The sequence below is a fragment of the Oncorhynchus gorbuscha genome, linkage group LG24 (genome assembly GCF_021184085.1).
Source record: "Oncorhynchus gorbuscha isolate QuinsamMale2020 ecotype Even-year linkage group LG24, OgorEven_v1.0, whole genome shotgun sequence".
NCBI classification, from domain to species: Eukaryota; Metazoa; Chordata; class Actinopteri; order Salmoniformes; family Salmonidae; genus Oncorhynchus; species Oncorhynchus gorbuscha.
Genome location: NC_060196.1, coordinates 57,401,772 through 57,416,082, shown reverse-complemented (window position 1 = coordinate 57,416,082; position 14,311 = coordinate 57,401,772). Strand labels below are relative to the sequence as shown.

Below are 14,311 nucleotides of genomic sequence, written 5' to 3'. Positions count from 1 at the left end.
CTCTGGAGTGATGAATCACGCTTCATCATCTGGCAGTCCGACAGACGAATCGGAGTTTGGCGGATGCCAGGAGAACGCTACCTGCCCGGATGATTAGTGCCAACTGTAAAGTTTGGTGGAATAATGGTGCTGTTTTTTGTGGTTCGGGCCCCTTAGTTCCAGTGAAGGGAAATCTTAACACTACAGTATTCTAGATTATTCTGTGCTTCGACCTTTGTGGCAACAGTTTGGGGAAGGACCTTTCCTGTTTCAGCATGACAATGCCCCTGTGCACAAAGCCAGGTCCATACAGAAATAGTTTGTCGAGATCGGTGTGGCAGAATTTGACTGCCTTGCACAGAGCTCTGACCTCAACATCATCGAACACCTTTGGGATTAATTGGAACGTCGACTGCGAGCCAGGCCTAATTGCCCAACCTCACTAATACTCTTGTGCCTGAAAGGAAGCAAGTCCCCGCAGCAATGTTCTGACATTTAGTGGAAAGCCTTCCCAGAAGAGTGGAGGTTGTTCTAGCAGCAAAGGGGGGGGGGACCAACAAGCAGGTGTCCACATACTTTTGGTCCTGTAGTGTATAACTGACTCGTGTTTTCAAACCCCACATTTTTTTTAATGGGACTGGAAACACTGTTGAAGGCCCAATAAGGTTGTCCTGTGTACATTAACACTGACGGTAGTGTAAATACAAATTAAAGTACTTTGAAGGTGCCTGGTTTCATTGTCAGTGTTTTGCAATTGCACACACTCTGCTGTAAATTAACAATAAGACATACTGTACATCACCAAAAAGTGCTTCAGAACCTCGACATCACCTGTATGGACATTTTTATTTATTTTTTGCCTTTGGCATCACTGTACAAAAAGGATCACATTCGCGTCACAGACATGAAACCAGACAGTCCAGCACACTGCACACGAAAGACAGGACATTGGCACATTCACTCAGAACTGGCCACCCCAACTGCACTGTTAAAATTACATTTACATTTAAGTTACATTCTCACATCCCCTCAAGGTATTTACCATCTAGTCCTGACAGAGTCCACACTCTGCTAACATTTCAGGAAGCAGTGGTGTAAAGTACTTAAGTAAAAAAATGGTTGTTTTGTGGTATCTTTTTCCCTAACACCCAAAAGTACCTGTTACATTTTGACAGGAAAATGGTCCAATTCACACACTTATCAAGAGAACATCCCTGGTCACCCCTACTACCTGATCTGGCGGACTCACTAAACAGAGAACATCCCTGGTCACCCCTATTACCTGATCTGGCGGACTCACTAAACAGAGAACATCCCTGGTCACCCCTACTACCTGATCTGGCGGACTCCCTAAACAGAGAACATCCCTGGTCACCCCTACTACCTGATCTGGCGGACTCACTAAACAGAGAACATCCCTGGTCACCCCTACTACCTGATCTGGCGGACTCACTAAACAATGCTGGTGTGCCATTGGCTATCTATAAATAAATAAATACATTGTTTGGTTTGCTTAACAATTCATTTGAAATTATTTATACCTTTGACTTAACTATATTTTAGCAATTCCATTTACTTTGGATACTTAGGTATATTTCTAACCAAATACTTCTAGAGTTGCTGAAGTAGTATTTTACTGGGTGACTCAGCTTAATAGAAAATTACTCAAGTAAAAGTATCTTTACGTTTATTAAAGTCTAAAGTATGTCAATTTAGTATTTTGTTCCACCACTGTCAATAAGTAACCCTGATCAGCTGTACTCACGAGGTCATATTAATAAGAAGTTCATGACCACGATAAACATTACTGTAATGTTTACCTTCATATTAGAAATGCACAGTGCCAAACAGAACTGTCTCGTATCGCCATCCTCGTCTTCATAGAACAAATCATTCCAGTCATTTTAATGAATGCGTCAACATTTCTCAGTGTTTCAAGCTATAGAGCTGGTTCATTTAAGTAGGGCAGGGGTGTAAAACTTATTCCACGGAGAGCTGAGTGTGGGTTTTTGGTTTTTCCCTTTCCCTTAAGACCTAGACAACCAGGTGAGGGGAGTTCCTTACTAATTACTGACCTTAATTCATCAATCAAGTACAAGGATGGATCGAAAACAGACAGACCTTTCACTCATTGTGTGTTTAAATTGTGACTGATCAATAAATAATGAGTAGTTATTTATGAGCCAAGGTCATTTGTAGATCAGTCAGTTGGCAGTTGCCTGGCTGGGTCACCGGCTGCAATGTTGAACAAGCCCATACAGTCTTCTCAATGTGTAGGAGCCATCTGATAATCTGGATTAAGAGTAAAAATTACCGGCTAAATTCCTCATCCTTTTATTGACCCTGACCGACGGTTCTGGACGCTCTGTATGACCCATAAACCTAAAGTCAACCACATCTTCCCCATTTAGGGGGACCACCACCGACTCCGACATCAGCTCGAGATGACACTCAACTTCTCCCTGCTTTGTAATCTTTGGGTGACAGAACTTGTAGTATGTCACCTTGAGACAGAGTCCAGCTATGTAGAGTGAGATCATAATGACAAAGATGACATAGGGATCTAGTGGCAGTTTAAAATATGGAGGGTTCTTCATCATCTGCCACACCCAAAAACCACAAAGCATCCCAATATCCACTCCTATCCAGGTGTGGTAAATGGTGCTCTGCCGCCTGGTGTGCCCCTCCACTATGCTGAACCAGCTAAAGTACCAGATGAGACCTACGGTGGCCCGGTAGAGCCATTCTCCACCGCCGCTGTCCATGAAGTTTGTCTTCAGTTGCCAGGCGACAAAAAATAGAATCATCCAGGAAGACAGGAAGTGGGCAGCGATGAAGCAGGGGAAGACCGAAGCAAAGAGGGCGACTGCTGCCACACGTGGACCAATCAGGAGCAGGTTCCACATGAAGTAAACCACTGAGGAGCCCCAGCCCTGCTTGGCCTTGTCTGGGAGGAAGGAACGCAGGGAGCGGTGATACATGGTCACGCTGACGGCGATGGCAGACACTGAACCAAGTGCCTTCAAGACTGAGGGAGAGAAAAAAAAACAAATTCAGGATATTATATCAGGTAAAACTGTCAATGAACTTGTGATGTTAAATAACAGACAATCAAGTTAACTGTCAATGAAAGGAATTATAAAAATGTATCATCAGGTCTGGAGTCAGTCACCTCTTAAATTATGAGTAGGGCCAGACCATTAAATTCTGGGGCATAGTTACAAGCTATATAACTTATATCCAGATATCCAGTTGAAGTCAGAAGTTTACATACACCGTAGCCAAATACATTTAAACTCAGTTTTTCACAATTCCTGACATTTAATCCTAGTAAAAAATCCCTGTCATGTCAGTTAAGAGCACCACTTTTTTTAATAATGTAAAATGTCAGAATAATAGTAAAGAATGATTTATTTCAGCTTTTATTTCTTTCATCACATTCCCAGTGGGTCAGAAGTCAAACATGCAATGCTACCAAATACTGAGTGTCTTTAAATTGTTTAACTCGGGTCAAATGTTTTGGGTAGCCTTCCACAAGCTTCCCACAATAAGTTGGGTGAATTTTGGCCCATTCCTCCTGACAGAGCTGGTGTAACTGAGTAAGGTTTGTAAGGCCTCCTTGCACGCACAAGCTTTTTCAGTTCTGCCCACACATTTTCTATGGGATTGAGGTCAGGGCTTTGTGATGGCCACTCCAATACCTTGACTTTATTGTCCCTAAGCCATTTTGCCACAACTTTGGAAGTATGCTTGGGGTCATTGTCCATTTGGAAGACCCATTTGCGACTAAGCTCTAACGTCCCGACTGTTGTCTTGAGATGTTGCTTCAATATATCCACAAAATTTTAATTCCTCATGATGCCATCTATTTTGTGAAATACACCAGTCCCTCCTGCAGCAAAGCACCCCCACAACATGATGCTGCCACCCCCGTGCTTCACGGTTGGGATGGTGTTCTTCGGCTTGCAAGCCTCCCCCTTTTTCCTCCAAACATAACGATGGTCATTATGGCCAAACAGTTCTATTTTTGTTTCATCAGACCAGAGGACATTTCTCCAAAAAGTATGATCTTTGTCCCCATGTGCAGTTGCAAACTGTAGTCTGGCGTTTTTATGGTGGTTTTGGAGCAGTGGCTTCTTCCTTGCTGAGCAGCCTTTTAGGTTATGTCGATATAGGACTCGTTTTACTGTGGATAGATATACTTTTGTACCTGTTTCCTCCAGCATCTTCACAAGGTCCTTTGCTGTTGTTCTGGGATTGATGTGCACTTTTCACACCAAAGTACGTTCATCTAAGAGACAGAACGCGTCTCGTTCCTGAGCAGTATGATGACTGAGTGGTCCCATGGTGTTTATACTTGCGTACTATTGTTTGTCCAGATGAATGTGGTACCTTCAGGCGTTTGGAAATTGCTCCCAAGGATGAACCAGACTTGTGGAGGTCTACAATGTTTTTTCTGAGGTCTTGGCTGATTTCTTTTGATTTATACATGATGTCAAGCAAAGAGGCACTGAATTTGAAGGTAGGCCTTGAAATACATCCACAGGTACACCCCCAATTGACTCAAATTATGTCAATTAGCCTATCAGAAGCTTCTAAAGCCATGACAGAATTTTCTGGCGTTTTCCAAGCTGTTTAAAGACACAGTCAACATAGTGTATGTAAACTTCTGACCCACTAGAATTGTGATACAGTGAATTATAAGTGAAATAATCGGTCTGTAAACAATGGTTGGAAAAATTACTTGTGTCATGCACAAGGTAGATGTACTAATCGACTTGCCAAAACTATAGTTTGTTAACAAGAAGTTTGTGGAGTGGTTGAAAAACGAGTTTTAATAACTCCAACATAAGTGTATGTAAACTTTGACTTCAACTGTACCTCAAGGTCTTTGTGTTCTAAGTAATTCTGTGTTTGCTTTTACGTACTTGTAATGGGCTCCACCTCTCCCCTCTGGATGATGATGGTAATCATGAGGACAAGCTGTGGCGCGCTCTCAGAGAAGGTCTCGATGAGGCGCAGCAGGCTAAGGTCATGGGTCAGATACACGGCGTTGCCCTCCATGTAACGCTTTCTACAGCAGAAGCCACATATCGAGATCCTCACAAGACCAGCATATCTAAAATGACAGCCACATACATAGTTATTAATTTAAAAAATATTCTATAAAAAGAGTTGTTACAATGGTGTTTCTGCCTTGAGATGAGCGGGGAAACATTCAGAGAATGTACTACTCCAAGAACGTGCCACTCTGACAATTTTTATTTTTTTACCTTTATTTAACCAGGCAAGTCAGTTAAGAACAAATTCTTCTTTTCAATGACGGCCTAGGAACAGTGGGTTAACTGCCTGTTCAGGGGCAGAACGACAGATTTGCTTGGGGATTTGAATTTGCAACCTTCCGGTTACTAGTCCAACGCTCTAACCACTAGGCTAGCCTGCTAATGTTCCCATGGTGTAAAGTCCCTAAGTAAAAGTACTACTTAAGTAGGTTTTTGGGATATCTGTAGTTTACTATTTATATTTTGGACTACTTTTACTTCACTACATTACTAAAGAAAATAAAAGTACTTTTTACTCCATCCATTTTCCCTGACACCCAAAACGACTTGTTAGCAAGACAGAAAAGTGGTCCAATTCACGCACTTATCTAGTGGTTAGTGCGTTGGGCCAGTAACCGGAAGGTTGCTGGATCGAATCCCCGAGCTGACAATGTAAAAAAACGGTCATTCTGCCCCTGAGCAAGGCAGCCCCCCGCACCTTTCTGATTCAGAGGGGTTGGGTTAAATGCGGAAGACACATTTCAGTTGGACAACTGACTAGGTATCCCCCCTGGTCATCCCTACTGCCTCTGATCTAGCAGATTCAATAAACACAAATGCTTCAATTGTAAATTATTTATTTTTTTAGCCCTTTTTTGTGATATCCAATTGGTAGTTAGTCTTGTCCCATTACCGCAACTCCCGTACGGACTCAGGAGAGGCAAAGCTCGAGAGCTATGCGTCCTCAAAAACACGACCCTGCCAAGCTGCACTGCTTCTTGACACACTGGCCGCATAACCCGGAAGACAGCCGCACCAATATGTGGCGGAAGAAACACCGTCCAACAGGCGACCGTGTCAGCGTGCATTTCGCCAGGCCCGCCACAGCGAGATGGGACAAGGCCATCCCAAACCCTCCCCTAACCAGGACGACGCTGGGCCAATAATGCGCCGCCTCATGGGTCTCCCAGTCGAGGCCGGCTGCGACACAACCCGGATCTGTAGTGACACCTCTAGCACTGCCGTGCAGTGCCTAACATGCTGACCAGGCCACTCGCGCGCTTGCTGATTTTGTCCACCCACACCTGACATGATCAGAACACGTAGGATGAAATATCAAAACGAACTCTGAACCAACTATATTAATTTGGGGACAGGTCAAAAAGCATTAAACATTTATGGCAAATTAGCTATCTAGCTTGCTGTTGCTAGCTAATTTCTCCTGGGATATAAACATTTGGTTGTTATTTTACTTCTGATCACACCGCTCGCGTTGCATGTGCAGCTTGGCAAAATAAATGTACACTCACAGAACCAGTCAAAAGTTTGGATGCACCTACTCATTCAAGGGTTTTCTTTATTTTTTACTATTTTCTACATTGTAGTGAATAATAGTGAAGACATTTTAGTGAAGTAACACATATGGAATCATGTAGTAACCAACATTTTTTTTAAACAACTCAAAATATATTTTAGATTCTTCAGAGTAGCCACCCTTTGCCTTGATGACATCTTTGCACACTTGGCATTCTCTCAACCATCGTCATGAGGAATGCTTTTCCAACAGTCTTGAAGGAGTTCCCACATATGCTGAGCACTTGTTGGCTGCAGTCCAACTCATCCCAAACTATCTCAACTGGGTTGAGGAGGCCTGTGGAGGCCAGGTCATCTGATGCAGCATTCCACCCCTTCTTGGTCAAATAGCCCTTACACAGCCTGGAGTTGTGTTTTGGGTCATTATCCGGTTGAAAAGCAAATGATAGTCCCACTAAGTGCAAACCAGATGGGATGTATCGCTGCAGAATTCTGTGGTAGCCACACACCGCCCGTCGCTACTATGCAAGCCAGACATAGTGGGTCCCATGTCATCCAAAAAGTTCAACTGAAAACACCTTCAGTAATTCCAACTGCAAAAGAGAATAGAGAATAGTATTATAATTAATCGATGTATATACATATAACAGGTGTAAAATATACTTTATGTATTTCACCAAAAATCCCTCATATTTATTTTAATTTATTATTAAGGTTATCTTAAAGATGTATTACATTACTTTCAAGAGTGAATTATTTTATTGTATTTATTTTCTACATTTTCTTAATTCCTTAATTTTTTTAACAAGTAGGTATGTGTGTGGCAATATCCAAACTTTTTTCCAACAGATATTATCAATAAATCCATTCCAATAAGGCATGACATAAGGTATAGATACAACATCCTGCTGAAACAAGGATCGTATCGCTCTGTTGTTGGATGGACCAGAAGAGAAACAAATATTTCCTACTGATGAGTCAACAGGGTCAATAGAAGGTAGGCTCTGGGGGTCAGGTCTTGGCACGTTCCTGAATAATAAAGCAACGCCTGAGGGAATGGCATCTGAAACAACTGCTAAATCTTTAGTTAGCGGTCGTTGATTTTGCTACTTGCCCAGGCGTTGTTGCTTCATTACTATGCCTCCGATACAATAGTACACTCTTAAGAAATATTTAGCATACATTTAAATAAATGATTAGTGTACAACATTTATAAAAACGAAATGAGTCTTTTGAAAATATGAACATGTACAATGGATTTTATTGTTGATGTTTTTACTACCGAGTTTGCACAGCGCGTTATGAGGAGAAGCACATATACTTGTATGGAGTCCAGACGGCAGCAGTAACTTTTGCCTTGCATTTCATGCAGTCATTAAAAGAGAGACAACCGGCTGAATTGTGTCCAGAGCCTCATCTTCCACCTACACCTTACCAGAACATAAACGCAGAAAGGTACCGGTACAGAACCGGTTGCATACACATTTAAAAATGGCCATTTCATTCAAACTTCTCACTCCTGTTATTCTTATTCACACCTGTTACCCTTCATATATGAGTAACAGGACTGAATTTTTTTTAGCATATCATTTGCAAATACATTAAATGTAGCCACATGGCATCAACGCTAATAGCACCTTCAAGTGGTTTATCAAAACTATATTTTAAAAAACAAAACAAGAATAACATCCAAGAAATAAGATTGACATTCTCAGTCATACAGAAAAGAGTGATAACTTACTTTTGGCGTGCGGTCCAAACACTTATAAGACACACCCTCGTCCACTTTCCCTCGCCTTATGCCCTTGGGGGAATCCCTGTTGCCATCTTGGCGGGCGGTCCAAATTATTAGCCGAACAAGGGAAGTTTGCAACGTAAGCCCCTCAGGCCTCGTTTTTATTCGGCTTTGCGAGTGTACAATTATGTTCACTCCGAGGTCTGAAACTCCCCCAGAATTCAATTCGCGATGATTGTACATCCGCTAAGAAAAGTCCACGAAAACTTAAACATCAATGGAGAAGTCAAAATATAAGTGTAAGTAGAAACGAATGCAAATAGGTTAGACATTGTACTACTAATGCACATGACTGCACAAACACGTATCATAAAAAGTAAATGTGTTATTTGGTTATCTTTTGGAAATTGTAGAAGAAGAAAAATATATATTCTACAGAAGTTCCAGCAGGCAGGCTAACGTTAGTTACGTTAGTTAGCTAATTAATTTGCTAGTTATCATACAGTAGGCGTATATTAATGATATATATATATATATATATATATATATATATATATATATATATATATATATATATATATATATATATATATATATATACTATACTCATAATTGACTGGTGGCTGAAAACACAATCATCGCGGGATGAACGAGTGGCCAATTTCCGGCCAAGGGCGGTCCACTTAAAAATCATTCCTTCCTCGCCCTTCAAGTTTATACTCGTCAGACGTCATTATACGTCATCAAAAGTGCACACTTAATTTGAGGACTGAGGGGTTAGGGTGTGTCTTTTAAGTGTTTGGACCTCAAACTTGGTCTTCCCTTGGCCTTCAGGAAACTCAAATGATGCCAAATGATGCTACTTGATCATGTGACTTGTGGAATGTCCCACATCTTTAGAGGGGGAAGGGGGGTCAGGGTAACAGGACTGACTGAAATCCTGGGGACACACCGAAAATGTGTATTTTAACTAACATATTAGGAATTTCCGATGAGAAAATGTATTTTTTTTTGTCTAAATTGGAAATAGAGGTCACACCATAATACCTTTAAAAAAAAAAATATTTCTGAAGGATTCTAATCTTTATATTTCATGGTGAAGTGTAGTGTTAGAGAGTGGGGACAGGCTAAAAATAAAAAATGTTCAGTGTTCTAGGTAGTTTTTAATTAAGGTTTTACAGGCAGGCTTGCCTAGTGGTTAGAGCGTTGGACTAGTAGCCAAAAGGTTGCAAGTTCAAATCCCCGAGCTGACAAGGTACAAATCTGTCGTTCTGCCCCTGAACAGGCAGTTAACCCACTGTTCCTAGGCCATCATTGAAAATAAGAATTTGTTCTTAACTGACTTGCCTAGTAAAATAAAGGAAAAATAAAATAAATGTATCTTTAAATTGCAATTAGGACAAAGTGCAAGACACTTTGCTTGATAATATAATGTATTATACAGATACTTGTCATGCATATTTATGTAATGTAAAGTCCTGGGGACAGAAAAAACACAGATTCAGAATGGCCCTTATACTTTTACTTTTGATATTTAAGTATATTTTATCAATTACATTTACCTTTGATACTTAAGTATCTATAAAAACCAAATAATTTTACTCAAGTAGTATTTTACTGGGTGACTTTCACTTTTACTTGTGTCATTTTCTATGAAGGAATATTTACTTTTACTCAAGTATGACAATTGGGTATCTTTTCCACCACTGGTGATACAAGTTCCTTATGATATCAACACAGTCCGTGGCTGTTTCTTTTCCCGGTTCAACAAATCAAGTCAACAAAGTTTAACTGAACCTGAGGTAGACTCCCATCTGGAACACATGAAGGATCTTGAGTGAGTGAAGGCTCTTCACAAGGCTTTCTGTCCTGGTCTCAGTGCTGTCCTTGTCATAGTGGTACCACAGCCAGCTGAAAGCCTGGACCAGGGCTGAGGAGCCTAGCAGTAAAAACATCAGCAGTCCCATGAACACGTAGGCCTCTTGTTGATAGAAAGTCACCACCGCCCACACGTCTAGTACCACATCCAGGAGAAAAAACAACATACCACCGACAGTCAACAAGAAGTCAGAGGCGGGGTACTTGAATGGGATAGATTGTCCCGCGTCCTCCTCCATGGTGGCTGTGTAAAACTGAAAACGTTTGCGTTGGCTCTAGCACTTATCAACCCAATGAAAGAGAGCGAGAGAGAAAGAATGCATTACTTCTGACGTCTCCTCACTGTGGAGGAACCCTTGCACTGTGAAACTGAAAGTCAGCAAACGGCAGAAGTACAGCGGGTTTTCATTCCTTCCGCCTCCCAAATTCTTTTGGGGGAGGGACAAGAGACATTTAGCATATTAACAGAGTATTTCAAGTTGTAGGCAACATGATGAGATAGTAAAATAATGTTAACATACTGTTTTACACACTTTGTATGTATAGTATACATTATACTGTATTCTAGTCATGTCTCATTCTATATGATTCTATACTGCTGTCCACACCTTTTCTAGTCATAAACTGTTAAACTGAGTATACAAAACATTAAGAACATCTGCTCTTTCCATGACATAAACTGACCAGGTGAAATCATGTGAAAGCTATGATCCCTTATTGATGTCACTTGTTAAATCCACTTAAATCAGTGTAGATGAAGGGGAGGAGACGGGTTAAAGAAGATGTTTTAAGCGTTGAGACAATGTGGACATGGATTGTGTATGTGTGCCATTCAGAAGGTGAATAAGACAATACAACAGATTGAAGTGCCTTTGAACAGGGTAGTAGTTTCCAGGCGCACCGGTTTGTGTCACGAACTGCAACGCTGCTGGGTTTTTCACGCTCAACCGTTTCCCGTGTGTCTTAAGAACGGTCCACCATCCAAAGGACATCCAGCCAACGTGATACAACTTTGGGAAGCATTGGAGTCAAATTGGGCTTTAATGGGACACATGTCATCCAAAAAGTGGACTCAAGTTTTCCAAAAAGCACCTGGATGATCATCAAGACTCTTGGAAGAATGTTCAATGGACAGATGATTCGAAAGTGTAACTTTTTTGGCGTGACATGGGACCCATTATGCCTGGCTAAAACCAAACACTGCATTCCACAGTAAGAACCTTATACCAACGGTCAAGCATGGTGGTGGTAGTGTGATGGTTTGGGGATGCTTTGCTGCCTCGGGACCTGGACAACATGCCTCAATAGAAGGAACCATGAATTCTACTCTGTATCAGAGAATTCTACGGGAGAATGTCAGAGAGTGGAAGCTGAAGTGCAGCTGGGTCACGCAGCAAGACAATGATCCAAAACACACAATCAAGTCTACATGAAAATGGTTAAAAAGCAACACATATGAAGTTTTGTAATGGCCTTGTCAAAATCCAGACCTAATCCCAATTGAGATGTTGTGGCAGGACTTGAAAAGAGCAGTTCATGCTTGAAAACCCATAAATGTCACTGAGTTGAAGCAGTTAAAGGTGGCACAACCAGTTACTGATTTGTAAGGGGGCAATTACATTTCACACAGGGGCATTGTGGGTGTTGCATAACTTAGTTTATGAAATAAAGGAAATAAGTATGTCGTCGTTGTGTTATTTGTTCATTCAGGTTCCCTTTTTCAAATAAAAGGTCTGACGAATCACAAATATGCAAAACTAGAGAATATTATAAAGGAAGGAAATACTTTTTCACAGCCCTGTGTATATATTACACACACACACACACTACCGGTCAAATGTTTTAGAATACCTACTCATTCCAGTGTTTTCTTTCTTTCTTTTTGTAAGAATAATAGTGAAGACATCAAAACAATGAAATAACACACATGGAATCATGTAGTAACCAAAAAAGTGTTAAACAAATAAAAATATGTATTTTTCTTAAAGCTGCATTGTTGGCTAAGGGCTTGTAAAGTAAGCATTTCACTGGGTGTGACAAATACAATTTGATCACTATGGGTCCTCAGGTAGATAACGTTACTGACATCACTACGGGTCCTCAGGTAGATAACGTTGCTGACATCACTACGGGTCCTCAGGTAGATAACGTTACTGACATCACTACGGGTCCTCAGGTAGATAACGTTACTGACATCACTACGGGTCCTCAGGTAGATAACGTTACTGACATCACTATGGGTCCTCAGGTAGATAACGTTACTGACATCACTATGGGTCCTCAGGTAGATAACGTTACTGACATCACTATGGGTCCTCAGGTAGATAACGTTACTGACATCACTACGGGTCCTCAGGTAGATAACGTTAATGACATCACTACGAGTCCATCACTATGGGTCCTCAGGTAGATAACGTTACTGACATCACTACGAGTCCATCACTATGGGTCCTCAGGTAGATAACGTTACTGACATCACTACGAGTCCATCACTATGGGTCCTCAGGTAGATAACGTTACTGACATCATTACGAGTCCATCACTATGGGTCCTCAGGTAGATAACGTTACTGACATCACTACGAGTCCATCACTATGGGTCCTCAGGTAGATAACGTTACTCACATCACTACGGGTCCTCAGGTAGATAACGATACTGACATCACTACGGGTCCTCAGGTAGATAACGTTACTGAAGTCATTACGGGTCCTCAGGTAGATAACGTTACCGAAGTCATTACGGGTCCTCAGGTAGATAACGTTACTGACATCACTATGGGTCCTCAGGTAGATAACGTTACTGACATCACTACGGGTCCTCAGGTAGATAACGTTACTGACATCACTACGGGTCCTCAGGTAGATAACGTTACTGACATCACTATGGGTCCTCAGGTAGATAACGTTACTGACATCACTACGGGTCCTCAGGTAGATAACGTTACTGACATCACTACGAGTCCATCACTATGGGTCCTCAGGTAGATAACGTTACTGACATCACTACGGGTCCTCAGGTAGATAACGTTACTGACATCACTACGGGTCCTCAGGTAGATAACGTTACTGACATCACTACGGGTCCTCAGGTAGATAACGTTACTGACATCACTACGGGTCCTCAGGTAGATAACGTTACTGACATCACTATGGGTCCTCAGGTAGATAACGTTACTGACATCACTACGGGTCCTCAGGTAGATAACGTTACTGACATCACTACGAGTCCATCACTATGGGTCCTCAGGTAGATAACGTTACTGACATCACTACGAGTCCATCACTATGGGTCCTCAGGTAGATAACGTTACTCACATCACTACGGGTCCTCAGGTAGATAACGATACTGACATCACTATGGGTCCTCAGGTAGATAACGTTACTGACATCATTACGAGTCCATCACTATGGGTCCTCAGGTAGATAACGTTACTGACATCACTACGAGTCCATCACTATGGGTCCTCAGGTAGATAACGTTACTCACATCACTACGGGTCCTCAGGTAGATAACGATACTGACATCACTACGGGTCCTCAGGTAGATAACGTTACTGAAGTCATTACGGGTCCTCAGGTAGATAACGTTACCGAAGTCATTACGGGTCCTCAGGTAGATAACGTTACTGACATCACTACGAGTCCATCACTATGGGTCCTCAGGTAGATAACGTTACTGACATCACTACGAGTCCATCACTATGGGTCCTCAGGTAGATAACGTTACTGACATCATTACGAGTCCATCACTATGGGTCCTCAGGTAGATAACGTTACTGACATCACTACGAGTCCATCACTATGGGTCCTCAGGTAGATAACGTTACTCACATCACTACGGGTCCTCAGGTAGATAACGTTACTGACATCACTACGGGTCCTCAGGTAGATAACGTTACTGACATCACTACGGGTCCATCACTACGGGTCCTCAGGTAGATAACGTTGACGTCACTACGGGTCCTCAGGTAGATAACGTTACTGACATCACTACGAGTCCTCAGGTAGATAACGTTACTGACATCACTACGGGTCCTCAGGTAGATAACGATACTGACATCACTACGGGTCCTCAGGTAGATAACGTTACTGAAGTCATTACGGGTCCTCAGGTAGATAACGTTACTGACATCACTACGGGTCCT

The 14,311-nt window shown here is 41.8% G+C and overlaps 1 protein-coding gene and 1 long non-coding RNA gene across 2 annotated transcripts; both read right to left on the bottom strand.

Moving 5' to 3' along the window:
* Positions 1-1,317: 1,317 nt before the first annotated feature.
* On the bottom strand, positions 1,318-10,531 carry LOC124012719 (XK-related protein 8). The gene is made up of 3 exons (XM_046326629.1): positions 10,087-10,531; positions 4,908-5,098; positions 1,318-3,007 (listed from the first exon to the last, which is right to left on the bottom strand). Exons 1-3 carry the CDS (start codon positions 10,404-10,406, stop codon positions 2,277-2,279), a joined length of 1,242 nt encoding a protein of 413 aa, XP_046182585.1. The 5' UTR covers positions 10,407-10,531; the 3' UTR covers positions 1,318-2,276.
* Positions 6,932-9,488, bottom strand: LOC124012724. The gene is made up of 3 exons (XR_006834761.1): positions 8,896-9,488; positions 8,296-8,555; positions 6,932-7,147 (listed from the first exon to the last, which is right to left on the bottom strand). It is a non-coding gene; the product is annotated as an uncharacterized LOC124012724 (long non-coding RNA).
* Positions 10,532-14,311: the final 3,780 nt, after the last annotated feature.